The 25917-nt window shown below is 41.7% G+C and overlaps 1 protein-coding gene across 3 annotated transcripts in view; it reads left to right on the forward strand.

Moving 5' to 3' along the window:
- The window catches only part of col15a1b (collagen, type XV, alpha 1b), a 91996-nt gene that overhangs the window by 32483 nt on the left and 33596 nt on the right, over window positions 1-25917 (forward strand). For all 3 annotated transcript variants that reach the window (XM_073848776.1, XM_073848774.1, XM_073848775.1), the window contains 13 exons: window positions 2539-3086; window positions 6256-6330; window positions 6528-6638; window positions 19949-20057; window positions 20179-20219; window positions 20366-20530; window positions 20666-20692; window positions 22224-22286; window positions 22430-22516; window positions 23163-23219; window positions 23333-23464; window positions 24965-25018; window positions 25130-25165. In XM_073848776.1, the coding sequence (XP_073704877.1) occupies window positions 2539-3086; window positions 6256-6330; window positions 6528-6638; window positions 19949-20057; window positions 20179-20219; window positions 20366-20530; window positions 20666-20692; window positions 22224-22286; window positions 22430-22516; window positions 23163-23219; window positions 23333-23464; window positions 24965-25018; window positions 25130-25165 (1505 nt within the window). The remainder of the gene's footprint in view (window positions 1-2538; window positions 3087-6255; window positions 6331-6527; window positions 6639-19948; window positions 20058-20178; window positions 20220-20365; window positions 20531-20665; window positions 20693-22223; window positions 22287-22429; window positions 22517-23162; window positions 23220-23332; window positions 23465-24964; window positions 25019-25129; window positions 25166-25917) is intronic.

A 25917-nucleotide genomic window follows, 5' to 3' on the forward strand; every position in this document is an offset into this window, starting at 1 on the left:
ATGTTATATGGATGTCTTACCCTGCTGTTCCTGTGTCTGCTTGTATTCCGTTGGATTTATTAAATATTCGTCTTTTACTACGTCGTTGTTCGTGTGTTCCTGCCTACATCGTGACAACTTTGTGTGAAAAGGAATAAATGTTGTCAGAGTTTTACTGTGTTTATTTCAACTGGAAATGGCAGTGATTTGTGTATATATATGTGTATTTTTTTTTAAGTTTTGCAGAAATGTACAGTCAAGCCCGAAATTATTCATACCCCTGGCAAATTCTGACTTAATGTTACTTTTATTCAACCAGCAAGTTTTTTTTTTTTTTTTTGACTGGAAATGACACAGGCTTCTCCTAAAAGATAATAAGACGATGTACAAGAGGCATCATGGTGGAAAAAAATATTTATCAGCTTTTATTTACATTTGAACAAAAAGTGGCATGTCCAAAATTATTCATACCCTTCTCAATAATCAATTGAAAAGCCTTTATTAGCCTATTAGAGCAATCAAACACTTCATTTAATTGCTGACCAGCTTTTTGCATGTCTCCACTTCTATTTTTGCCCATTCATCTTTAGCAATGAGCTCCAACTCTTTCAGGTTGGAGTGTGTCCTTGCCATTACCCTGATCTTTAGCTCCCTCCACAGATTCTCAATAGGATTTAAGTCAGGACTCTGGCTGGACCACTGCAAAATGTTAATGTTTTTGTCTGCTAACCATTTCTTCACCAATTTTGCTGTGTGTTTTGGGTCGTTGTCGTGCTGAAATGTCCACTGGTGCCCGATGTCAAGTTTCTCTGCAGACTGCCTGATGTTGTTGTTGAGAATTTTGATGTTTCTCTTTTTTCATGGTGCCGTTTACTGTGACTAGGTTCCCTGGTCCACCGGCTGAAAAACACCCCCAGCACATGTGTCACTTTTGGCTTCCGACCACGTCCTCTGAGATTTTTCACAGTGCGAAACGTCTTACTATATAATACTTTGCACTGTAGCCACTGTAACTTCAAAACATTTAGATATGGTCTTATAGCCCTTGACTTGTGAGCAGCCACAATGCGCAGCTGCAGGTCCTCAGTGAGCTCCTTTGTCTTAGCCATGACTGTCCACAAACCAACAGTAGAGAGCTTCTGTTTTTCACCTTTTGAGTTGATTAAAACAGCTGTTCCCAATGTATCAGGGTAATTGGGATGCTTTAGAACAGCTTGGACTATTTGGAATGGTATAGAACTTTGGATTTTCCCATAGACTGTGACAGTTTGCAAAGGGTGTGAATAATTTTTGACATGCCACTTTTTGTTCAAATGTAAATAAAAGCTGAGAATTTTTTTTTCCACAATGATGCCTATACATCGTCTTATTATATTTTCGGAGAAGCCTGTGTCATTTTAATCAAAAATATTTTAATGTGTTTTCCAAAGATGAACAAAGGTCTTACAGGTTTAGAATGATATGAGGGTCAGTAATTAATGACAGAATTGTCATGTTTTTGTGAACTATCCCTTTAAGAAAGGTAATTTGCCCTTTTTCACTACTGTATATTTTCAGCACAACCTGCTCTGACCTATAATTTTGTATAGAGAGAATTCTCTCTCTGCCTCTGCCTTAATGAACGCTCAGCTGAGTTATGAAACTTTGTTGTCAGACAGAGATAATTTGCTAGAAGCCCTGCAGCCATGTAGAGCTGTTTGTCTTGTATTTTACCTCATTATTATCATTAACTCATCAGTATAACTGATGTCAGCAATTATTTCTTAATGTTGTCTGTTCAAGGAGACTTTGACATTGACTTTGACTTGAACTTATGAGAATCGTGTACTGTCGTCCTAATATTACTGTCAAACAAAAGACGGAACTGCAAAATAAAGAATACAAAAGACAAATTGTTGAGTGAAGTGAAAAGTGCTGTCATAAATCTGAGCGAAGAGGCACTTAAGGCACTCAATAAAAATTTTGAGTTCAATGAAACCTTTTGATTTTTCAGTATAAATTCTCTTTAAAACAGTTCAGTGAAAATTCAGTTCAACAATACTATAAAAAATACATGAAAGCTGTCCATTTAACTCATATTCCGAAATTATAAGTCATCTGAATCTACGTATATTATGTAAGTTTGACATTTAAGTAGTTTGTTATTGAACATACTGTATTACGAATGCATCACTAATTTCTGTCTTGCTTCTTACATAAATCGTTTTTTATTTTCATAAGTCTTGGAATATAGAGCATGATTCACATAAACTGCTTTTATGATTATTTTATGGTGGAAAAGACAAACCAGCACAGTCAGAATTTCTCCCTTTGTGTTTCACAAACAGTTTTTGAGAACTGTTTCTTTAATAAACATGAAATGGAACAATGGAACATTTATTATTTATATACATGAAAGAATCTGAGTGCAAAGGACATTTTTGTCTCGCCTTAAATTTTATTCATTTAATATAAGGAGATTTGAGTTCATATTTTTTGACAATTGTCAGAGATGATTTTAGGACTGTATATTATTCTTCATTGTAATGTTTCTTCCTCTTTCTGGGTGTTTTCTTTCAGAACGAGGGTCCAAGGGTCACCTAGTCCTCACTGAGCTAGTTGGTGTTCCTCTTCCTCCATCTGTGTCCTTCATCACTGGCTATGAGGGTTTCCCTGCTTACAATTTTGGGCCTAATGCTAATGTAGGTCGACTGACCCAGTCCTTTGTACCTGAGCCTTTCTTCATTGACTTTGCCATAATTGTCACCATCAAGCCATCCAACTCTAGAGGAGGGGTCCTGTTTGCCATCACAGATCCCTCCCAGAAGATCGTCCACCTGGGCTTGGCCCTGACGCCCGTGGAGGATAAGACCCAGAAGATTGTATTCTATTACAGCGAGCCAGGGCTGGCAGACAGCATGGAGGTGGCTTCATTTAAAGTGCCAGATATGACACTGCAGTGGAACCGCTTCACACTTACAGTCGAGCATGAGGAGGTTCGGCTCTATATGGACTGTGAGGAGTACCACAGCGCCCCCCTGAAGAGAAGCCAGCAGCCCCTCAGCTTTAAGCCTGGCTCGGGTATCTTCGTGGCAAATGGAGGGAGTACTGGCCTGGGGAAATTTGTGGTAGGTTGCAGTTTTACATTTTTTTCAAATCTCCAAAATCTTTTCTGAATGAGCTTTATCATTTTCTTAGTTTAAACACCTCAGACAACATAAATGAACATAAAAAAGAGCAGAAAATATTTTGACATATTGTCATATGTTTATTCATATTTACCTTGTCCTTCGCTTTCAAGTCTAGTACAGTTATTGATGAGGTGATGTGATTTTATGTTGACTAACTCACATTGACATTGACTTTCACATCCACCTTGACAGATTTATTATTTATCACTGATCTATGATTGAAAAGTTGCTCAAGGTTATACACAGCTACCTGATGAAAACTGAGAGTGTACAAGTACAAACTTTTCAAAAGAGGATAAAGCTATCTCTTTTAGTTGGTTTTATAACATGACATGGAACATTGACATTTCTGTGTTTTAGTTTCAGATGATATTGAATTATGCATTTGCATTTTTTCCCTCTAATTTTTATGCTTTGATTACATTTGCTACAATATAACACTAAGATGATTAGTTATCTTACAGAATTAAAACTTCCTTATAACTTACTCACCCCCATGTCATCCAAGATGTTCTTGTTTTTCTTTCTTCGGTCAAAAAGAAATTAAGTTTTTGTGGAAAACGTTCCAGGATTTTTCTCCATATAGTGGACTTCAGTGGTGCCCAGTGGGTTGAAGGTCCAAATTGCAGTTTCAGCGCAGCTTCAAAGGGCTCTACACAATCCCAGCAGAGGGATAAGGGTCCTATCTAGCGAAATGATCGGTCATTAAAAAACCAAAACAATTCATGTCCTTTTTTTAAACACTAGCTCGACACACAGTCTTGTTGAAATGGTGACGCATGACCAGAGCTAGGTAGAAAGTGATTACATGTAATCTGAATTACTGAAAAATTAAGCACTTGTAATTAGATTAAATTACATTTTAAAATATTCATAATCAGACTACAGTTACTTTTTGTGGATTACATGATTACATACTATTTACACACTAGCAATAAATCATTCATAATTGATCAATTCTGCCTAATTCCTCTTTTTCATCTTTTAAATGTTCCTTTCTAAAATACCCTACTACTTATACCCTAATACACTTAGAAAGTCTTCAAGTTTTGTGGAAATTCACACAGAGATTAGTCAGGTGGCTAAACAGCATTTGACCAGTGGATTTACAAAAATTCAAGTTGCATCATCTACTGATGAACACATTCATTTTTACTTGAATGGTTTTTATTTTTACAGAAACGTGTTTTGTCATCTGGTCCTCGTTCACCTAATATATTTACTTCCCCTATATATTTTAATATTTAAGTAGCACATTTGCATGTTCATGTTTCTCTGACATTCATATGGTCACATGTTATGCAGGTAAACAATTAAAATATTTTGTTTTATTTTGATTGATTTTAAAATATTTTATTAAACAATTTTCATGATTTTACATTTTTATGATTGTATTTTTTGTATCATTATTATCCTATTTCAAAAAATGTGAAAAACGAGTTAGATCAAAAGTAATCCAAAAGTAATATATTACCTAGAATGTCCTAAAATGGATGATGTTACTAAGTAAAGTTTTTGTAATGTAATTTAGAATCAATAACAGATTACAATTTGTAAGTAATCTACCCAGCTCTGCACATGATGATGACAGAAGTACTGATCCAGTGTTTACAAATCGAACGTGCCATTTATCAAACGCCATTTTCAAAAAAAAGTAAAACATTGATGTTGAAACTGCAATTTAAACCTTCAAACTGTTGATCCCCATTGAAGTCTGCTATATAGACAGAAATCCTGGAATGGTTTCCTCAAAACCTCATTTCTTTCCGGCTGAAAAAAGAAAGACTTGGATTACTTGGGGGTGAGTGACTAATCCTTTAAATAAAACGTGACATAAAAAGACATTGCATAAATTCAAATTATGAAAAAGGGATAAGAAATGTCAAAAATTGTAAGAACTTAATTATGACAGTCATAATTATGACAAAACAACTTCAGCCAATTATTGGTGTATACCAATGTTTTTTAATGTTAATGATATTTTTTATGTTAATTTATTCACATTTACATTCTACAGCACCCACCAAACTAAAACATTTTTCCAACAGTTTTGATTCTGACTTTGTCCTCCCGCATATGAAAGGGGGACCATATGCCCTCTTTTCCCTGGACATGTCTTCTTCTGGGTTTAAAAATCGCCCCAAAATTTCTAATTTTCGCACATCACAGAGTCGCTATCAAAATGCGAAGTAATCGCATAATTTTTTCCACGGAATTGGGCTGATTTTAAACTTTTTTTTCCCCTCGTCAGTTAAAAGTTTGAAATATTGCATAAATTCCATTTGACTGAAATGGTTGTATTGAAACATTTTGTATTTTGCACCTGTGATAAAACTGTGGTAGATATTAGTTTTGTGAAGAATGGCCAGGTAGGAAGCTTTTAATAATGCTAGATGGGCCTCCTTTATAGAAAGAGAAGCAGCTAACAATGAAACTCTTACATACTGTACATCTACAGAGAGGAATAATAACACTTTTATACCTAATAAAACCCCTTAGGTTGCAGCGTCAGACTTCAAGAAAGCTGCAATTACTGTTGTGTTGTCTTGTAAAGGGTTGTTGTTGAGGTTTTGTTCTTTTAGAGGTAAATCTGATTAAGGTTATTGTGTTCATATGTGTTATCTGTAATGGCTCTTATTGAGTTTTGCTTGTCATTGTTTTATGGTTGTTTGGACTAGGATGTTTCTTGTTTCCCTTAATAATGAAAGTAGCTGATGGCCCTCATAAATCCCAGCTGAATTAAAGTGTGGCTTAAAGAAGCCATTAAATCCTAATGAGTAAAGCAAGGGGGTGCTTGATCTGAAAGCTTGCTGATAATTGTACAAAATTTATTACCTTTCCTTAAGCGCTTCTGGCACATCACTGAACGCTGTATGAATCTGTGCCGTTGAATGCTGTCTACTGCTGTTAGAATGAAAATATCAAAACAGATCTCCTCCTGACAGTATTTTACAGCTCCAGGCAGTTCTTGTGAATGAACACGATTGCAGTGTGATAAACCACTTGGCATTCTGCAAATATGCACAGCAATCTTGTATAAATAATTTGATTTCATTTTAAGTGAACTAAACCTTTTTCTCTTACTATTTCTTTCTCATTCTGTCAGGGGTCTATCCAGCAGCTAGTAATAAAACAGGACCCTAGGGCAGCGGAAGAGCAGTGTGAGGAGGACGACCCCACCGTGAGTGCGTTTTCATTACTCTCTCTGTCTCTTTCATGTTATTTGCCTTGGAATATAATTACACAGTTCTTGGCCATTTTATCGAGGCAAATTTGTCATGGTAGAAACAAAGAGAAATGTTTGGGAATGGGTATGGTTATAGAGCTGGCACTCCCTCTTGTGGTGGAGTTGCTCGTGATGCTGGTGGTGTGTTGCAGTTGCAGTCCTCTGGGGACAGAAGTGGTGATGGTGATTATGATGATGAAGAAGAACATGGGAGACATGAAGTAATCTTTGGTCAGACAAACAAGGGAGACAATAAAGAAAAGGTTTGTCCGAAGCACGTCATTGCACACATTAAATCACATTTCTATTAACCTGATTAAATTGAATAAAAATAAACAAATGTATCAACCCAGTTACATAGTTTTGCCATGGAAATGTGTCTTATTGTTTTAAAATGTGTAATTGATTAAAGCTATACACTGCTGTTTAAAAGTCTGGGATCAGTAAGATTTGTATTGCTTTTTAAAGAAGTCTCTTGTGCTCTCAAGGCTCTGTTTATTTGATCAAAAATTCAGAAGAAAATCTGTAATATTGTGAAATATCGTTACAATTTAAAACAACTGTTTTCTATTTTAATAAACTTTAGAATATAATTTATTCCTGTGATGCACAGCTGATTTTTTTGCATCATTACCCCAGTCTTCAATCATTCTAATTCAGAAATGATTCTAATACGCTGATTATAATCAATTTTGGAAATTGTTGTGCTTCTTAAGATTTCTTCTTAAGAAAAAGAATAGCATTTATTCAAAATAGAGATCTTTACACTTTTTCCAACTTCCTGTTCCAACACATCGTTTCTGAATAAAGATATTAATTTCTAAAAAAAGAGAGAAAGATTTACTGACCCCAAAATTTTAAACAGTAGTGTATATTGTTATAAAATGTTGCTATTTTGAATCAATGCTGTTCTTTTTAACCTTTTATTCCTTAAAGAATTCTGAAGAAAGTTCACAGGTTCCAAAAAAAAAAAAAAAAAAAATAGTAGAACAGTTTCCAACATTGGTAATAATTCAGCATATCAGAATGATTTCTGAAGGATCTTGTGACATTTAAGACTGAAGTAATGATGCTGACAATTCAGCTTTGTATCACAGGGATAAATTATAAAATTCATTATAATAGAAAACCATTATTTAATATTTCACAATAATACTTTTTTCTGTATTTTAAACAATAAATGCAGCCTTGACATTTAACATTTGATTTTTATATATATGTTATGAATATTTATTTACACATTCACACACATTTTTATAACATTGAAAATTGTGTTGTATTGATACAAAAAAAACTTTTGAATTTTGATATTCATCAAAGAATCTTAAAAAAACTCACTTTCCACAAAAATATTAAGCACTGAAAATTTATAATAATTAGAAATGTTTTTTGAGAAGCAAATCAGCATCTTAGAATGATTTCTCAAGGATCATGTAACACTGAAGACTGGAGTAATGATGCTGAAAAGTCAGCTTTGCATTAAAGGAATAAATTGCATTTAACATATTAAAATAGAAAACAGTTATTTTAAACTGGAATAATAATATTTCACAATACTACTGTTTTACTGTATCAAAGTGTGAGTGCCAGCCTTGTGCACAAAAGACTTCTTTTTAAATCATTAACAAATCTTACTGATCCCAAACATTTGAGCTGTAGTGTATCAAAAACTTTATAATGCATTATATATGCAGGCTTTCGATGAAGTGTTTTCAGATTTTCAATTAATTTTTGAAAGTTTTGAATAAACTTGATTCCCTTCCGGGAACTCAACACTGCGTCCTGAAACGCTATGGGGAACGCCATTGGCAGGCCGCACTTCCAATTAGAAACGGGTCATAGTCCAACGTCCAATTAGAAACGGGAGTGACGTCACAGGCGCGGTGACGTCAGCGACCAGGAAGTATAAAAGCACGTGTGTTTGAAGCCGGCGTCAGCTTTTGTCATTCAGCGAGAGCGCTCTATGTCGATTGTCTGTCTGTCCACCAGTGGCGATTTCTTTAAGACTGCAAGGGAAGCTCAGCTTCCCCTATAATGTCACAAAATTAATGGTCAAATTACGTACTATTGTATTAACATTTTATCGACTAAAAATGCGTTAGAAAACATCACAGCGTCACAGTGTATTTCCCCATTGAAGCCCAGCGTCCATTGACTTCAATGGGGCTGCTTTGAACGTTTTTTTTCAGTGCTTTGAAACTAGACGGTCATTGGATAAACGCTGCGATTATGTCCCGCCCACGGACGCTCAGCGTCTCTGGGGGTGAATGAGGAGTGGGCTGGCCTGGAGTCCGAGCTTCTGCGTGATGATTGGAGGGTCTGTCGAAAGATTGCATCTCCTTTTGACTGACAGCGATTTTGTACTATAAGGAATCGCTGAAGCTATTCGCGCTCAGTCCCATCGTGGATTACTCAAATTCAGTCGAAATAAAAACTGCTGCAACCTATTTCTTTATATTTGCTTGGCGAAATTGCTTGATTTTCATCATACATTTCACACAATTATACACCACATTACTTGTTTCACTTTTACAGAGTTTAATATTTTTTTTAGATCGTTCATTCATTCATATAGTAGGCTAGGCTAGCGTCGTGGGTGAAACTGCACACGAAAAGTCACTGGAAAAGACGCCTAGTTGGTACGACAGGGTCACAGACCATTTTCTTGAAAAGGAACGTAGGGCAGAATTTACTTTTAAATAAATAGACAATTTTATGATGTAGGCCGAAAATGAGCTTCCCCTATTTGACAGACCAGTAGCCGCCACTGCTGTCCACATACTGCTGTTTTTTCGTGCCAGTTTGCACAACTTTATTTTGAGCAGTATGCCAAAAGGGGGAAAACGTTCTTTTAAGAGAGAGAGAAAGGCGGTTGAGCAGCCCCATAGAAAGTGTGTCCCTCCCTGCCAACGTTTCATTGTTGGTGGGGATACAGACGATCTATGTGTGGTCTGCTTGGGAGCGGAGCACGCTAGGTCAGCCCTTGAGGGGGTTGGCTGCCCGCAGTGCGAGCGAATGCCGCTGCGGTTGCTCCGTTCCCGGAAAGCCCTCTTTGAGGAGGGGGCTTTCACAAGCGTTCCCTGCGGGTCTGGCCCCGCTTCCGCTGAGGCGGAGCGGCAGCTGCACTCGTGGGGTTCGCAGTTAGATCTGCTGGAGGGAGTTGAGACGGGTGATCCCCTATCTCTCTCCTCACCCAGCGGATCGTTTGACCTCCTCTTGGATGAGGAAGCCCGCACTGCGGTTCCTTCCCTCCAAGAGGAGGAGTCAACGCTTCATCTGTCTTCCTCCGAGGAGGTTGACATTGAGAGCGTTGACACCCCACACCCGCCCCCCCGTTCACCCCAGTACGAGGAGCTAGTCGAGGTGCTGACTAACGCGGTGGCCAAACTCAATATCAGCTGGCCACCCGCTCAAGAACATGAACCGCAGGGAAGCAGGCTCGATGAGCGCTTTCTGCGGGCGAAGTCAGCACCTCCTAAACAGAGCCTTCCTTTTTTCCCCGATCTCCATAAAGAGATCTCGAGATCGTGGGAAAAACCATATTCCTCATGTCTTTTCTCCCCCACCACTGATTACTACGGTAATGTGGGGGGGATGGAGGAATATGGTTATAAGACGATTCCACAGGTCGAGCAGACACTAGCGAGCTATCTGTCTCCCGGCCTGGCATCGTCTTTGAAGGCTCCGTCCTTGCCCACCAGGCCATTAAAGATCACATCCGGCTTGATGGGCAAGGCATATGCGGCAGCAGGTCAGGCTGGTGGTTGTCTCCACACTATGTCTGTTCTCCAGGCATACCAGGCTGACCTGCTGAAGGAGCTCAGCGACGGCGAGGAAGTTAGCGTTACAGAGATGCGCAGGACCGCAGACCTGGCGCTCCGCGCCACCAAGGAGACTGCCCGTACCATCGGGCGGTCTATGGCAGCCCTGGTGGCTGCGGAGAGGCATCTCTGGTTGACCCTGTCCGACATGAAAGAGAAGGACAGGGTCATGCTCCTGGACGCCCCCCTGCATCCCATCGGCCTCTTTGGTGACTCTGTTGACATGGTTGTCAACAGGCACCAGGAGGCCCGTAAGCAGGTGGCGGCGTTCCAGCGTTATCTTCCTCGCCGCGTTTACTCCTCTGGGGCTGCTGGATGGGAGCAGCCCCAGCCGCATGCTAGCTCCTCGCACCGGGAAGCACAGAAAAGGAGTGTTGCTACCCGTACCCCTCCGGCAAGACCTAGAGGGCGGGCTCAGCAACACTCCAAGCCGGGGTCCTCTAAGACGAGGCCGGACCTGAGGGTCGTCCTCCAGTCTAAGAGGGCCTCGGCTAAACGGCCCTGATGGTCGTGGCCCAGGGCCAATGAGGGCAGCCCCTCTCGAAGGGCTAGGTGCCTCACCGCCTCTGAGGAGTACGGTGACCACCTCTCTTCGGGGCCCTCAGGAGATTCGGCAGCTAACCCTGCCGGTGTTACAGGGCGCGGCAGTCTCCCGCGAACATCATTCTCTGGTCTCTCCGCCCGGAAACGTAGCGGAATCAGAGAGTTCGCCACCCCCACGGGGGTCTCTAGAGCGCTTACTTCAGGTGCATCCTGCCAGTTCACTGTTACAGGTCACCAAGTTAGCTCCTCAAATAAATCCAGAAACCAGTCTCGAGAAGCTGGTTCCCTTAGTAGAATTTCTGGCAGCGTGGAAGCTACTGCCAAATATTTCTACGTGGGTCCTGCGCACTGTAGAGAAAGGCTATTGCATTCAATTCGGCGCCAAGCCGCCACCTTTCAGCGGGGTATTTCCTACTCTGGTAAGCCCCGAGCAGGCTCTGGTACTAGAACAGGAAGTAAATACTCTCCTGAGGAAGGAGGCCATCGAGGTGGTCCCTCCTCAACACAGAGAATCCGGGTTCTACAGCCGGTACTTCATTGTTCCCAAGAAGGATGGGGGGCTGCGGCCCATTCTAGATCTCAGACAGCTAAACCTCTCAGTCAGAAAACTGAAGTTCAAAATGTTGACTGTCAGACAAGTCGTGTCTCAAATCAGGTCCGAGGACTGGTTTGTCACGATAGATCTGAAAGACGCATACTTTCACGTCTCCATCCTTCCTCAATTGGACAGAAATCACCGTGGAGAAAATCAACAGCAGTACAGATAATAAAAAGACAATGCAGAAAAGCTGAGCGGATGTGGCGGAAGACAAAACTTGAAATTCACTATAGCATCTATAAAGACAGCCTGCATGCTTTCAATGTTGAACTAGGTAAAGCTAGACAAACATTCTTCTCAAACCTTATAAACAGCAACTTAAACAACACTCGCACTCTTTTTGCTACCGTTGAGAGACTAACAAACCCCCCTAGTCAGATCCCTAGTGAACTGCTCTCTGACAGCAAGTGCGATGAGTTTGCTTCCTTCTTTTCTGAGAAGATAAATAATATCAGAAAGACAATTAGCACACCCTCAAGTTATGCAGAGGTCAGACAGATTCGACCGCAATTTCAAAAAGAAGTCATTATGTCTACTTTTGAAGAAATCGATAGCAACATTTTGGAAGAAACAGTAAAGCACCTCAAATCGTCAACCTGCCACCTCGACACACTTCCCACATCTTTTTTCAAAAGTGTGCTTAGCTGTTTAGAAGCAGATCTTTTAAAAGTGGTGAACACCTCACTTCTTTCTGGGACTTTTCCAAACTCCCTGAAAACTGCAGCCGTTAAGCCCCTTCTGAAAAAGAAAAATCTTGATAACACCATATTGAGCAACTATAGACCAATATCAAATCTTCCTTTTATAGGAAAGATTATTGAAAAGGTTGTTTTCAATCAGCTGAATCACTACATAAACTCAAATGGATACCTGGACCATTTCCAATCTGGCTTCAGACAACATCATAGCACAGAGACAGCGCTCATAAAGATAATAAATGATATTCGCCTAAATTCAGATTCCGGCAAAATATCAGTGCTGGTATTACTAGATCTCAGTGCTGCGTTCGACACTGTCGATCATAACATTCTTTTAGATAGACTGGAAAACTGGGTCGGGCTTTCTGGGATGGTTCTCAAATGGTTCAGGTCATACTTAGAAGGGAGAGGCTATTATGTGAGTATAGGAGAACATAAGTCTAAGTGGACGTCCATGACATGCGGAGTCCCACAAGGCTCAATTTTAGCGCCGCTGTTGTTCAGCCTGTATATGCTCCCACTAAGTCAAATAATGAGAAAGAACAAAATTGCATATCACAGCTATGCAGATGATACCCAGATCTACCTAGCCTTATCGCCAAATGACTACAGCCCCATTGACTCTCTCTGCCAATGCATTGATGAAATTAACAGTTGGATGTGCCAAAACTTTTTACAGTTAAACAAGGAGAAAACGGAAGTCATTGCATTTGGAAACAAAGATGAAGTTCATAAGGTAAATGCGTACCTTGACACTAGGGGTCAAAAAACAAAAAATCAAGTCAAGAATCTGGGTGTGATTCTGGAGTCAGACCTCAGTTTCAGTAGTCATGTCAAAGCAGTAACTAAATCAGCATACTATCATCTTAAAAACATTGCAAGAATTAGATGTTTTGTTTCCCGTCAAGATTTGGAGAAACTTGTTCACGCCTTTATCACCAGCAGGGTAGACTATTGTAATGGTCTCCTCACCGGCCTTCCCAAGAAGACCATTAGACAGCTGCAGCTCATACAGAACGCTGCTGCCAGGATTCTGACTAGAACCAAAAAATCAGAGCATATTACACCAGTCCTTAGGTCCTTACACTGGCTTCCAGTTATGTTTAGGATAGATTTTAAAGTACTTTTACTTGTTTATAAAGCACTCAATGGCCTAGGACCTACATACATTGCAGATATGCTCACTGAATATAAACCTAACAGACAACTCAGATCACTAGGATCGAGTCAGTTAGTAATATCAAGGGTTCACACAAAACAAGGGGAATCCGCTTTAAGCTATTATGCCGCCCGCAGTTGGAACCAGCTTCCAGAAGAGATCAGATGTGCTAATACATTAGCCACATTTAAATGCAGACTCAAAACTCACCTGTTCAGTTGTGCATTTATTGAATGAGCACTGTGCTACGTCCGAACAGTTTGCATTATTTTATGCATAATCATTTTACTGTATTAATTAATTTGAAATCATTTTCTTTTCTTTTTTAAATATTATTATTTTAAAATTTTATGCTATTGTGATTTTAATTCCTTTTTATGTACAGCACTTTGAATTACCATTGTGTATGAAATGTGCTATATAAATAAACTTGCCTTGCCTTGCCTTGCCTTGCCTTGCCTCAACACCGGAAGTTTCTCAGGTTCGCTTTCAGGGGCAAAGCTTACCAATACAGAGTTCTTCCGTTCGGCCTAGCGCTCTCACCCCGAACTTTCACGAAGTGTGTGGATGCTGCTCTGGCTCCTCTGCGACTCCAGGGCATCCGCATACTCAACTACATAGACGACTGGCTCATCCTAGCCAGTTCAGAACAGTTAGCGGCTCAACATCGAGATGTTGTTCTTGCTCATATGAAGAAGCTGGGGTTGAGGCTCAACGCCAAGAAAAGTGTGCTTTCTCCATTACAGAGAACCACTTATCTAGGTGTAGTCTGGGATTCGGCCACGATGCAGGCACGAATGTCACCTGCTCGGATCGAGTCGATCCTTACTGCAGCAAATGCGGTCAAGCTGGGCCTGCTACTCACTGTCAAACAGTTCCAAGTACTGTTAGGTCTTATGGCAGCTGCATCCAACGTGATACCTCTTGGACTGCTGTACATGAGACCACTACAGTGGTGGCTCAAAACCAAAGGGTTTTCCCCGAGGGGGAACCCATTCCGCAAGATCAAGGTCACGCGGCGCTGCCTACGTACCTTAGTCATGTGGAAGAAGCCCTGGTTCCTATCTCAATGTCCAGTGCTGGGAGCTCCTTGCCGCCGCGTCACGCTAGCGACAGATGCATCCCTCACCGGGTGGGGAGCGGTCATGAGTGGCCGCTCGGCCCGTGGCCTGTGGAACGACCATCATCACTCTTGGCACATAAATTGCCTAGAAATGCTGGCCGTGTTCCGGGCTCTGAAGCATTTCCTTCCAGACCTAAGAAACCGTCACGTGCTGGTCCGTACAGACAACACTGCGGTAGTCTACTACATAAACCACCAGGGAGGTCTGCGTTCACGCCCCTTGTACAAGCTGGCGTACCAGATCATCATGTGGTCTCAAGGGAAGCTTCTCTCATTGAGAGCAGTTCACATTCCTGGACGCCTCAATGTGGGAGCAGACGTCCTGTCGAGGCAGGGGCCAAGGCCCAGGGAATGGATGCTTCACCCAGAGGTGGTGAAGCAAATCTGGAGAGTATTCGGTCAAGCCCAAGTGGACCTCTTTGCGACTCAGGAGACATCGCAATGTCCCCTTTGGTACTCTCTAGTTCCTCCAGCTCCTCTTGGACTGGATGCCATGGTACAGACGTGGCCGAGGCTCCGTCTGTACGCTTTTCCCCCGATCGCTCTGCTCCCGGGAGTTCTGGAAAGAGTACGCCGGTACGGTGTACGGCTGTTACTAGTAGCCCCGTACTGGCCGGCCCGAGTATGGTTCTCGGATATAATCACCCTCCTCGACGGCTCTCCATGGGAGATTCCTGTCAGGTGGGACCTTCTCTCCCAGGCTGGGGGCGCAATTTGCCACCCCCACCCAGAGAAGTGGAAGTTATGGGTGTGGCCCCTGAGGGGGCACAACTCATAGAAGCTGGTCTCCCAACTGAGGTTGTCGAGACCATCCTTCAATCCAGAGCTCCATCTACGAGGAAACTTTATGGCCTAAAGTGGAACTTGTTTGCTTCATGGTGTCATGAACGCCGTTTAGACCCAGTTCACTGCCCGATTGGTACAGTGCTGGAGTTCCTGCAAACTCGTCTTTCCGCAGGGTTAGCTCACTCCACCCTGAAGGTGTACGTGGCGGCTATATCGGCTTACCACGCCCTTCATGGCGGCCTCACAGTGGGCAAAAACCCCCTGGTCTCACGTTTCCTCCGCGGTGCACTCAGGTTGAGGCCTCGTGCGAAACCGAGAGTCCTCACGTGGGACTTAGCTGTGGTGTTGGAGGCGCTGTGTAAGCCTCCCTTCGAGCCTCTAGAGGAGGTCTCCGATCGGATGCTTACTCTAAAGACAGCACTGCTGCTTGCGCTAACGTCTCTCAAGAGAGTCGGGGACCTGCAGGCCCTTTCGGTGGCCCCTTCTTACATTGACTTTGCCCCTGGGTTGGCCAAAGCATTCCTTTACCCAAGAGCTGGGTATGTACCTAAGGTCCCGTCAGCAACACCACAGCCAATAATGCTCCAAGCGTTTTATCCTCCTCCATTCGTGGAGCACGACCATAGGAAGTATAACTTAATGTGTCCAGTAAGAGCACTAGACACTTACGTCCACAGAGCTGCCCTGTGGCGTAAATCAGAGCAACTCTTGGTTTGTTACGGCCCCCCTAAGAGGGGATGCCCGGCTTCCAAGCCTACTATCAGTAAGTGGATCGTTGATGCCATCTCTACTGCCTATGAGTCCTCTGGTCTCCCATCCCCGTTGGGAGTCAAGGCTCACTCAACTCGAGGCGTCTCAGCCTCTAAAGCTCTGATGGCAGGTGTCCCTATCCAGGACATCTGCAGTGCGGCGGGTTGGTCCTCACCTTTAACGTTCGTCAGGTTTTACGAACTTGACCTCAGAGCCACTCCTGGCTCATTCATCTTCTCGCCCTAGCAAGCTAGGCCCAGAGGTCAAAAAGGCGCTTTTCTTCTATTAAGGAAAAGAGATTTTACCCCTTTGGTCTGGCAGTTTCCCCAGACAAAGGTGTATTTCTCGTGTCCTGGCACCTATTTACCAGGCACTCCTCATCCCTCAGCGTTCTGGCTGTGTCCTAACTGAAGTAGTTTACTCTCCTCCTGGTCTGGCAGTTCCCCAGTCAGGAGATGGATTTCTACCCTCTTGGCCTGGCAGTTCCCCAGGCAAGTGCTGTGTTATCTCGCCTCGCGTGCTTGAGGGCTGAGGCTCATATCCCTCTGGTCTGGTGGTCTATCACAGACGGAGATGTATTACTACTCGCGTCCTGGCAATTTCCCCAGGCGGAGCCATTCCAGTGTTCTGGCAAGATCACCAGGCACTTCTTGTGTCCCTCTTGTTCTGGCTATAGCGCAGACAAAGGACTACCACTTCTCCTCCTGTGCCTGAGGGCCGAGGTTCATATATCCCTCTTGTCTGGTGGTTGATCACAGACAGAGATGTATTCCAGTGTCCTGGCAAGTTCACCAGGCACTTCTTGTGTCCCTCTTGCTCTGGCTGTAACGCAGACAAAGGACTACCATTCCTCCTCGTGTGCCTGAGGGCCGAGGTTCATATATCCCTCTTGTCTGGTGGTTGATCACAGACAGAGATGTATTCCAGTGTCCTGGCAAATTCACCAGGTACTTCTTGTGTCCCTCTTGTTCTGGCTATAACGCAGACAAAGGACTACCATTGCTCCTCGTGTGCCTGAGGGCCAAGGCTCATTTATCCCTCCTGTCTGGTGGCTGATCACAGACAGAGATGAATCCCAGTGCCCTGGCAAGATCACCAGGCACTTCTTGTGTCCCTCTTGTACTGGCTGTAATGCAGACAAAGGACTACCATTGCTCCTCGTGTGCCTGAGGGCCGAGGCTCATTTATCCCTCCTGTCTGGTGGCTGATCACAGACAGAGATGAATCCCAGTGCCCTGGCAAGATCACCAGGCACTTCTTGTGTCCCTCTTGTACTGGCTGTAATGCAGACAAAGGACTACCATTGCTCCTCGTGTGCCTGAGGGCCGAGGCTCATTTATCCCTCCTGTCTGGTGGCTGATCACAGACAGAGATGAATCCCAGTGCCCTGGCAAGATCACCAGGCACTTCTTGTGTCCCTCTTGTACTGGCTGTAATGCAGACAAAGGACTACCAATTCTCCTCGAGTGCCTGAGGGCCGAGGTTCATATATCCCTCTTGTCTGGTGGTGGATCACAGACAGAGATGTATTACCACTCGCGTCCTGGCAAGATTACCAGGCGGAGTCACCACAGTGTCTCAGCAGGTAAGTATTCTAGACGCTGTTTCCTTCACGGTCTTGCGAGACCAGTCAAAGGACTATTTTACCCTCGTGTGCCCGAGGGCCGAGGTACAATCTCTCTCCCTCTTGTCTGGTGGGCTCCACAGACAGAGATGTATTACCACTCATGTCCTGGCAAGTTCCCCAGGCTGAGGTTTGTTCCTGTGCTCTGGCAAGTTTCACCAGACACAACTTTTTCCACCCTTGTCCTAGCAGACACTAGGCAGGGCTTTGGAAATTATGGGGGCGTTGATACCTCGTTCCCCATAGCGTTTCAGGACGCAGTGTTGAGTTCCCGGAAGGGAACGTCTCAGGTTACGTATGTAACCCTGGTTCCCTGAGGGAACGAGACACTGCGTCTCGGACCATAATTCCCGCACCCCTGCGGCGCTCGCTTCATTCCCTTGAGCTGACGCCGGCTTCAAACGCACGTGCTTTTATACTTCCTGGTCGCTGACGTCACCGCGCCTGTGACGTCACTCCCGTTTCTAATTGGACGTTGGACTATGACTCAGAGTGCGGCCCGCCAATGGCGTTCCCCATAGCGTTTCAGGACGCAGTGTCTCGTTCCCTCAGGGAACCAGGGTTACATACGTAACCTGAGACGTTCTTTCTAAACTATATGCACAAATGCAAAACATATTTCACGAATGAATAGAAGAGCATGAAAGAAGAAATAGTTTTCATATTTGTTTGTCTTGTTATGTGCGTTTGCAGTCAATGAAATTATTCCTTTGGTGAAATTGGGCTTTATTTATCTTTGCCAAACAGGAAACAAAGAGGTTCAGTCTTCTTACAGGGAGTTACATTTAGTTACAATATTCAGAGGAATCAAAAGGGTTTAAATCTTCTGCTCTCTCAGAGAAATACATGACAGAAAGAACATCATTTATGTATCAGCGCTGAGCCAAAAATATCGCTGTTTGATGTTCTTAGTGCACTTTAAATGTGAAGAGTAACATTTTCTAATGGTAAAGGAATAGTTCACACAAAAAGAAACTGGGTGCTTTGCTTTTTTGCTTGGAACACAGGAATGTTTTTTTTTTTTTTTTTTTTGCAGAATGGCCTGACTGCTCCATCTAATGAAAATGAATGGGGAAGGGAGTACCTGAACTCCAAAAATTACACTAGATGCAGTATATAACACTCTAAAGCAGTGTTTCCCAAACTTTTTTTCTGGGGACCCACATTTTAAAGTCGATAAATCCTTGTGACCCAATAAACATTAAGCCCATAAAGTTCATATATCACGAAGATAATTTATGCATTAACAAAATATGTGTGACCATTTTTAAGGTCATGCTTCCACTTAACTATTTAAAAGAGATACAGATATTTGACAAAGCACTTTTTTTTATTTAAGTAAAATGCAGATTTGCAGAAAATGCTGTTTACCACAAACACAATATTTATCCGTTATTTTGATTTCAAATCCACAAGTGCTTTTTCAGCATTGTGATCCTCTTTTATCACAGTACACTAATACAGTAACAGACATTTCACGTTTAAACTCAATAAAAAACAACATATTATTCAATGCACTTGACTTCTAGATTTGTATATTAAGTTGTTCAAGCAAGTTGCAACCCATTTAAACACAACATAGGGAGGCTATAGCTTCCTTTTCTAATTGAAATTGGGCTATCCAAAAATATTTTAATTAAAACTTACCACAGACAGAAACAGTCATGCTTTTCTTTCGCATTAAATCTTTATTAAAAACAATGCTTTAAAGAACTTTTCTGCCTGGACAAGTGCACGTATTATGTTGCCTTTTTCTTTAAAACTGCACTTTTTTTTAAACCTAGCCAAAAAGCCACGTGTTGACTGTGAAAAAGTGGACTTCATTTATATGCATTTATGGGACATTTTCGTGTCAATCCATGTTCATTTTTACAGCGAACAATGCGCTGTCACTTTAATTCAGCACAGCAAAAAATAGACTCTGCCGAAATGATCGCTGCTCTGCTGCAAACGCACCGCTTCTGGAACGCACTACCGGACAGCAACCGCGTGCAATGTGAACGCTCCAATCCGTTAACATGGGTGCGGAAAAAATACGCAACGCATACGCACTGCAGACGGAGTATGAAACAGGCGATGCAGAGCGCAGCTAAAGAACAACAACAAAAAAAAAAAAAGAAAGCAGAAGAAGAAAACAACGAGCTCCCTCGTGCGGCTAATAGGTGAACTACACATATAAATTTTAATCAAGAGTATATAGCGCACTGAAAAATAGTGCTCGACTTGGCGGCCCATACAATATTTCCCGCGACCCACTTGTGGGTCGGGACCCCGCCTTTGGGAATGACTGCTCTAAAGCAATATGATTGCTTTACATTCAAATATATATTCAAATATGGCTCTCCAAAACATGTCCTGGAAGGGGTGACATTAGATTCATTATAATCATAACAAATAGATTTAGATGTGTAGTTTACGTTATTATAACTAATATATGTTAATATATTTAATTGCTGTATTACTGCTTGCAGACACATAGACCAACCTTTCCTGTCCAAGCTCCACCCACTGTGTCACCTGACATGGATGAAGGGGAGTTTTCAGGACATGTAACCCCTATAGACGAAAGGCTGCTTAGAGGTGAGATGACACAGATGAAAGGAGATTTATTTTGCCTGTTTTAATGTTAATTATCTAGATTTTAGTATTTCAGCAAATTTCTCTATTTGATTATGTTTAATGTTGCGTGTTATCCTTTTAGGGACTTACAAAACAGATGAAACAGGGGAGAGTACAGGGGGTGTAAGTATTACACTTTATTTCCTGTTGTAACAAGACAAATTATACTTATTTTTGAATTAACTGACTTCTGCTCTTGCAGTGTATGATGGTTAAAAATACATAAAAATCCTGCATATTCAAATACAGTATCTATTGAACTATCTCAGGGTTCTGGTCAGGGCCAAAAAGGAGAGCGTGGAGAACCTGGACCTGCAGGCCCCCCGGGACCTCCTGGACCATCTCTCCCACCCACACATTCAGGTCAGCCTGGACAGAGAGGTCCAGCGGGTCCGCCAGGAAGACCAGGCAGACCAGGGAAAGATGGACAATCTGTATGATTATTTCCCCATAATGATACTTCTAGTGTCTATGATAATAATGTCTAACCTTTTGTCTATAAAAATAGTACTATAAGTACTACTTTTAGTTCTACTTTTCATGTCAAATCTCTTTCTTATGTTTTACAGGGAAGCAAAGGTGAAGAAGGAAAACCAGTGAGTAATAATTTACTTATATATGGACAGGTTTTAAAATGCTGGCATGTAGAGAGAAAGCACTTCCATTTAGTACAGTGTTGCTTTTTATGACTAATTTACAGAATTTTTGCAGAATTTGAGTTTAATTCAAATTATTCTTAAGAGCAGGCATGGCAATTTTTAACTTGAATGTACAGTGCCTTGCGAAAGTATTCATATTCCTTCATTTTTTCACACTTTATTGTGTTTCTGCCTTTTGTTAAACTGCTTTAAATTAAATTACTTTTCCCCACATCAATCTACACTCCACACACCATAATGGCAAAGCAAAAAAACAGGTTTTTAACATCTTTACAAATTTATTGGAAATAAAAAAAATGTTAATTATTCCATTGCATAAGTATTCATACGCTTATCTGGGACAGTTTAAATTTAGTTCAGGAGCATTCATATCGCTTATAGATGTTACTACATATTGAGTGGAGTTAACCTGTGGCAAATTCAATTAAAGCATTGTGATTTGGAAAGGCACACATGTCTTAATTAAAGGTTTAACAACTAAAAATGCATATAAAAATGCCTGTAGAGCTCACAAACAATATTAATTTTTCAATCTGGGCTTTATGGTGGTGTTGCAAAACTCAGTCCTCTCTTACACTTTACACTCAATCCTCTCTCATTTCACAAAATACACTTGGAATTTGCAAAAAAGCACCTAAAGGACCCTCTGACTCAATTCCAAGCGTCATGTTTAGAGGAAACCAGGCACTGCTCATTACCTGTAGAGTATCATCCCAAAAGTGAAGTGTGCTGGTAGCAGCCTCGTGCTGTGGGGCTGTTTTTCAGCAGCGGGACTGAGGGACTTATCAGAGTAGAGATAAAGTGCAACACAGCAAAATGTAGAAATACCCTTAATGAAAACCCAGTCCAGAGCATTCAGAACCTCAGACTGGACAGAAGGTTCACCTTCCAACAGGACAATGAACGTAAACACACAGCAAGAGTGGCCTGGACTTGAATCCAATCAAACATTTTGGAGAATCCTAAAATCTGTCCCAATCCAACCTGACAGAGTTTGAGAGGTGAGGAGAAGAATGGCAGATGATTGCCAAATGTGGATGTGCAAGGCTTGTCACATCATAGCAAAAAACTTGCTCTAAAGTACTGACTTAAGGGTATGAATACTTATGCATTGTATTAATTTTTAGTTTTTTTTAGTTTTTTTTTTAATAAGTTGTGACAATTCAGTTTTCAATTTAAAACATTTTAACATAAGGCAGTAACATGACAAAGTGTGGAAATATTAAAGGGGTTTGAATACTTTTGCAAGGCACTGAACATGCAGAGTCAGGGACTTCTAGTTATTTTAGCTGCTTGATGTATCTGAAATACATTGGTTTGTAGTGTGTTACTGTTATTTTTCTAGTTATTTACCTGTAGCAGCTGAAGAATCACAAAAAATAGTTTACTTTCAAGTTGATAATAATGAGAAAAGAATGTAATAGAATTTCATGGCTTCAAAACAGCTTACAGTGTCTCTTGAATACAGGGGCAGAGAGGATATCCAGGACTCACAGGATTACCTGGAGAATCTGGAGTCAAAGGAGAAAAGGTGATGGATAATGCAGTTGAGCTGCCTCCCAAATGTCTGAATATACACATGCAGTGAGAGCATCCTGCTGTGGCCTGTTGTGTTGCTTGTTTTCAAGCTTGAAAGCAAAAGCTTGCATTTCATTCTGTTTAATTATTTTTCAGGGTGATCCTGGGGTTGGTCAGCCTGGTTTGCCTGGTCCACCAGGGCTTCCTGGACCACCAGGGCCATCCAAACCAATTACAGTTCCAGTGAGTATACTGCACAAAATGTGTCTTTAAAGGCATAGTTCACCCAAAAATTTAAATTCTGTCATTAATTACTCACCCTCATGTCATTCCAAACCCCAAAGACCTTTGTTCACACAAATTAAGGCATTTTTAATGAAATCCAAGAGCTTTCTGACCCTGCATGGACAACAACACAACTGACACAGTCAAGGCCCAGAAAGGTAGTAAGAACTTTATTAAATAGTGGATTAAATAGTCCATGCGGCATCAGTGGTTCAGCGGTAAATTTATGAAGCTACGGATTTCATCAAAAATATCTTAATTTGTGTGAACAAACAGGTTTGGAATAACATGAGGATGAGTAAAAAACAGAATTTAATTTTTGGGTGAGCTAAGTGCATTTGTTACCAAAGCATGTGATTTGTAACTGCACTATTTCTCCAAACAATGTCTTTAGCTACTGTAAATCTGATGTATTCTGATGTACAATACAGATGGTTTCACAGTAATAAACAGGAAAATAACAGTATTAATGTTGCAGAGTTCATTAAAAATGAGACAAATTCAAAGTCTGTAAAGCTGCTCTATGAAAGACAATATTGTTGTTATTCAGCTGTCCATAATCTGCATGATGTTTATTAAAATGTATCTCCAATTTTAATGACAGTATGGGTTTGATGCTATCGGCTCTGGATTTGGAGATGTTGACACAGAACTGCTTAGAGTGAGTACATTCTGCCCATGTTTTGAAGACTTTGTTGCATGCATTTAATGGCAATTAATAGTAAGGGTTGCCAATGTATTTTGATCTCTCTAAGCAATAATGTCATATTCTAGGGTCCACCTGGTCCTCCAGGGCCCCCAGGGAAACCTGGCCCACCTGGTCCTAACGGCCCCTCAGGGGTTTTGCTGCCTGGTCCACCAGGTACCCCTGGCAAGGATGGCAAAAATGGGCAACCTGGACTTCCTGTGAGTATGTTCTCTCTTCAGTTAAATCAGCAGCTGAAGAAATGCTCATCTGCTCCTCCTGTTAGCCTTGTCAGCTCATATTACATATGATGTCTAATGCCTTCAGACAACTTTAAAATGAAGCAGTGTGAAATGATAATTAACTCAGACCACTTGTTAAGATGAACCAGTGTTCTACCATAGCCCTTAGCTGATTCATGTTGTCTTCTTTCCTTTTTTTTTCTCGAATGCCCAGTTATTTGAGGACTGGTTTAGTGGCTCTGGCACTGACTCTGGGTTTGGCTCAGGGTTTGGTTCGGGTTTTGGTAAAGGACAGGCATTGCCCTGGTTCGTTCAGGTCACTGAACCAGTAGGTTGGAAAAGACAGCATTTTCTCTCCAACAGTATGCTTGTCCACATTTGCCTGAATGCAAACTATGACTTGGATGAGGTTACATTGTTATATTTATGCATGTATTTTCTCCAGTCAAATACTTGCTGTTCCCCTTACAAATATGTAACAGAGGGCTGTTAGATACAGTATTTTACAGATCCAGTTTATGTGGTAGTACAGAGGAACAGTGATGTATACGAACATCAATGTTATTTCTCAGTAAAACCGTAACATGGGTTTAGTTGCAGTTTTGCAGTTTGAAAGAAAAGCAATAGCAGTACAGGTTGAAAGGGGATGAATGCACAGGCTGCAAGGTTGCATTTCAGGATAGCTTCAAACTGTGCTGCCTTTTTCTGAATGTTGGAGAAAATCTGTCTTTTTAATTTGAACTGTCTGCTTGTACTAACAGCAATGGCAATTTTAATATTATGTTGATACACTGCATAATCACATACTGGGATTAGACAAAATAATGTAAATGTCCATTATTATTAGGGTTTAATCTGTGTAGACTACTTTTCTTTTCCTTGTCTGTATCTCAGTGTAGTTTAAGTTTTGTGCAGTAGTGTTTAGTATAAGCCATGCATGAAATGTGTGTTTTGTCAGACTTTCAACAAGCAATGTAACCTCCAGTCTTTATGATTATGACTATGTGCTTCATCCGTGAAGAAGAATATTGGGTGAAAACTGAAAGTTAATGACAGGGACCATTGAATGCTAAGAAGGATTGTGTCCAAACCAATCCTTTTTTTACAAAAACCGACCACAGAGAACCTCACGAAGCCAACATTAATAAAAGAGCTGCAGCTGCTAAAACTTTAATCACAGACACCAAAACTTTAAAACTTTATCTGCCTTGCCAAGACAAATCAAAAAGAGACTATTCAAAAGTTCTATGAATGTGTTCTAAGTAGGTAAGGGGCTGTGTTAAAGGCTAATGGTAGTAAACCACCTTAATAATGAAATATTACCTAGTTCACATTATTTTGTCCAACCCCTGTATGTCAAGACACAATGAAAACTTACATACTATTTTTAATGTAATGTAGTGTGTGCTGACTTTAATAATGTGTTATGATATTAAAACATCTCATAAGCAGGCATTTTAATCTGTCTGATATTTAAAGGGTGTTCCTGGTCAGAATGGCTTGACTGGACAACAGGGTCTGAAAGGAGCAAAGGTATAAAAAATAATCTTATCTTAAAGAAAGAATTCACTCAGTGTTGTATAAAACTGTATTGATAAACTGTCTTCCCGTTTGAGCTATAAACCTGATTGTATTCTTTCACAGGGTGAACAAGGAATAAGAGGGCCCCCTGGACTTAAGGTATCATGTCTGTGATGCATGATGGTTTGGTCACATTTATCATTGTTTGATCAGATTTTCCTGGACAAAATCCAGTCATTTTAATAAAAATCTGTGCAATCAGGAATTCTGAAACGGTTCAGGTTGGTCATGCAGTTCCCTTCCGGAGGGAACTCTACGCTGCGTCCTGGTTCAGGACACTATGGGAACTGCCTTCAGCGTGACCGGTTCTGAAGCTCTAGTAAAACAACGACAATGAACTTGACATTGGCCGGCGCCAGCCCATGACGTCATTAACAAGGCGCCTACCAGTATAAAAGGGGCGCTTGTGAATACGTCAACCATCTTTTTGTTCTTCAGATCACCTTGTTCTAAGCGTGAGTAAGATGACAATGCCCGGAGGTAAGAAGTTCAGGAAGTGTGTTGATCCGTGTCCGAGGAGTCTGACACCGGATGACTCACACAGCCTGTGCGTGATGTGTTTGGGTGAAGAGCACACGCGCTCTGTTCTTGAGGGGACAGAGTGCGTGCATTGTGTGGGCTTTTCACTGAAAAAGCTCCGCTCTCGTTTGTCCCTTTTCTCGAGGGAATTGGGACATTCATCTGCCCCACACGGCTCTGGCCCCGCGGCAGCCGAGGCTGCCCGGCGGCTGAGATCGTGGGGTTCGCAGGTGGAGCTCGCTGACGAGTTCGAGAGAGGCGTTTGTCTATCGTGCTAGTCGGCGAGGGACGAGAGCGCACTGCTGGAAGAAGATGTGTTATCTCTCACATCT

This window comes from Garra rufa, chromosome 10 (genome assembly GCF_049309525.1).
Source record: "Garra rufa chromosome 10, GarRuf1.0, whole genome shotgun sequence".
NCBI classification, from domain to species: Eukaryota; Metazoa; Chordata; class Actinopteri; order Cypriniformes; family Cyprinidae; genus Garra; species Garra rufa.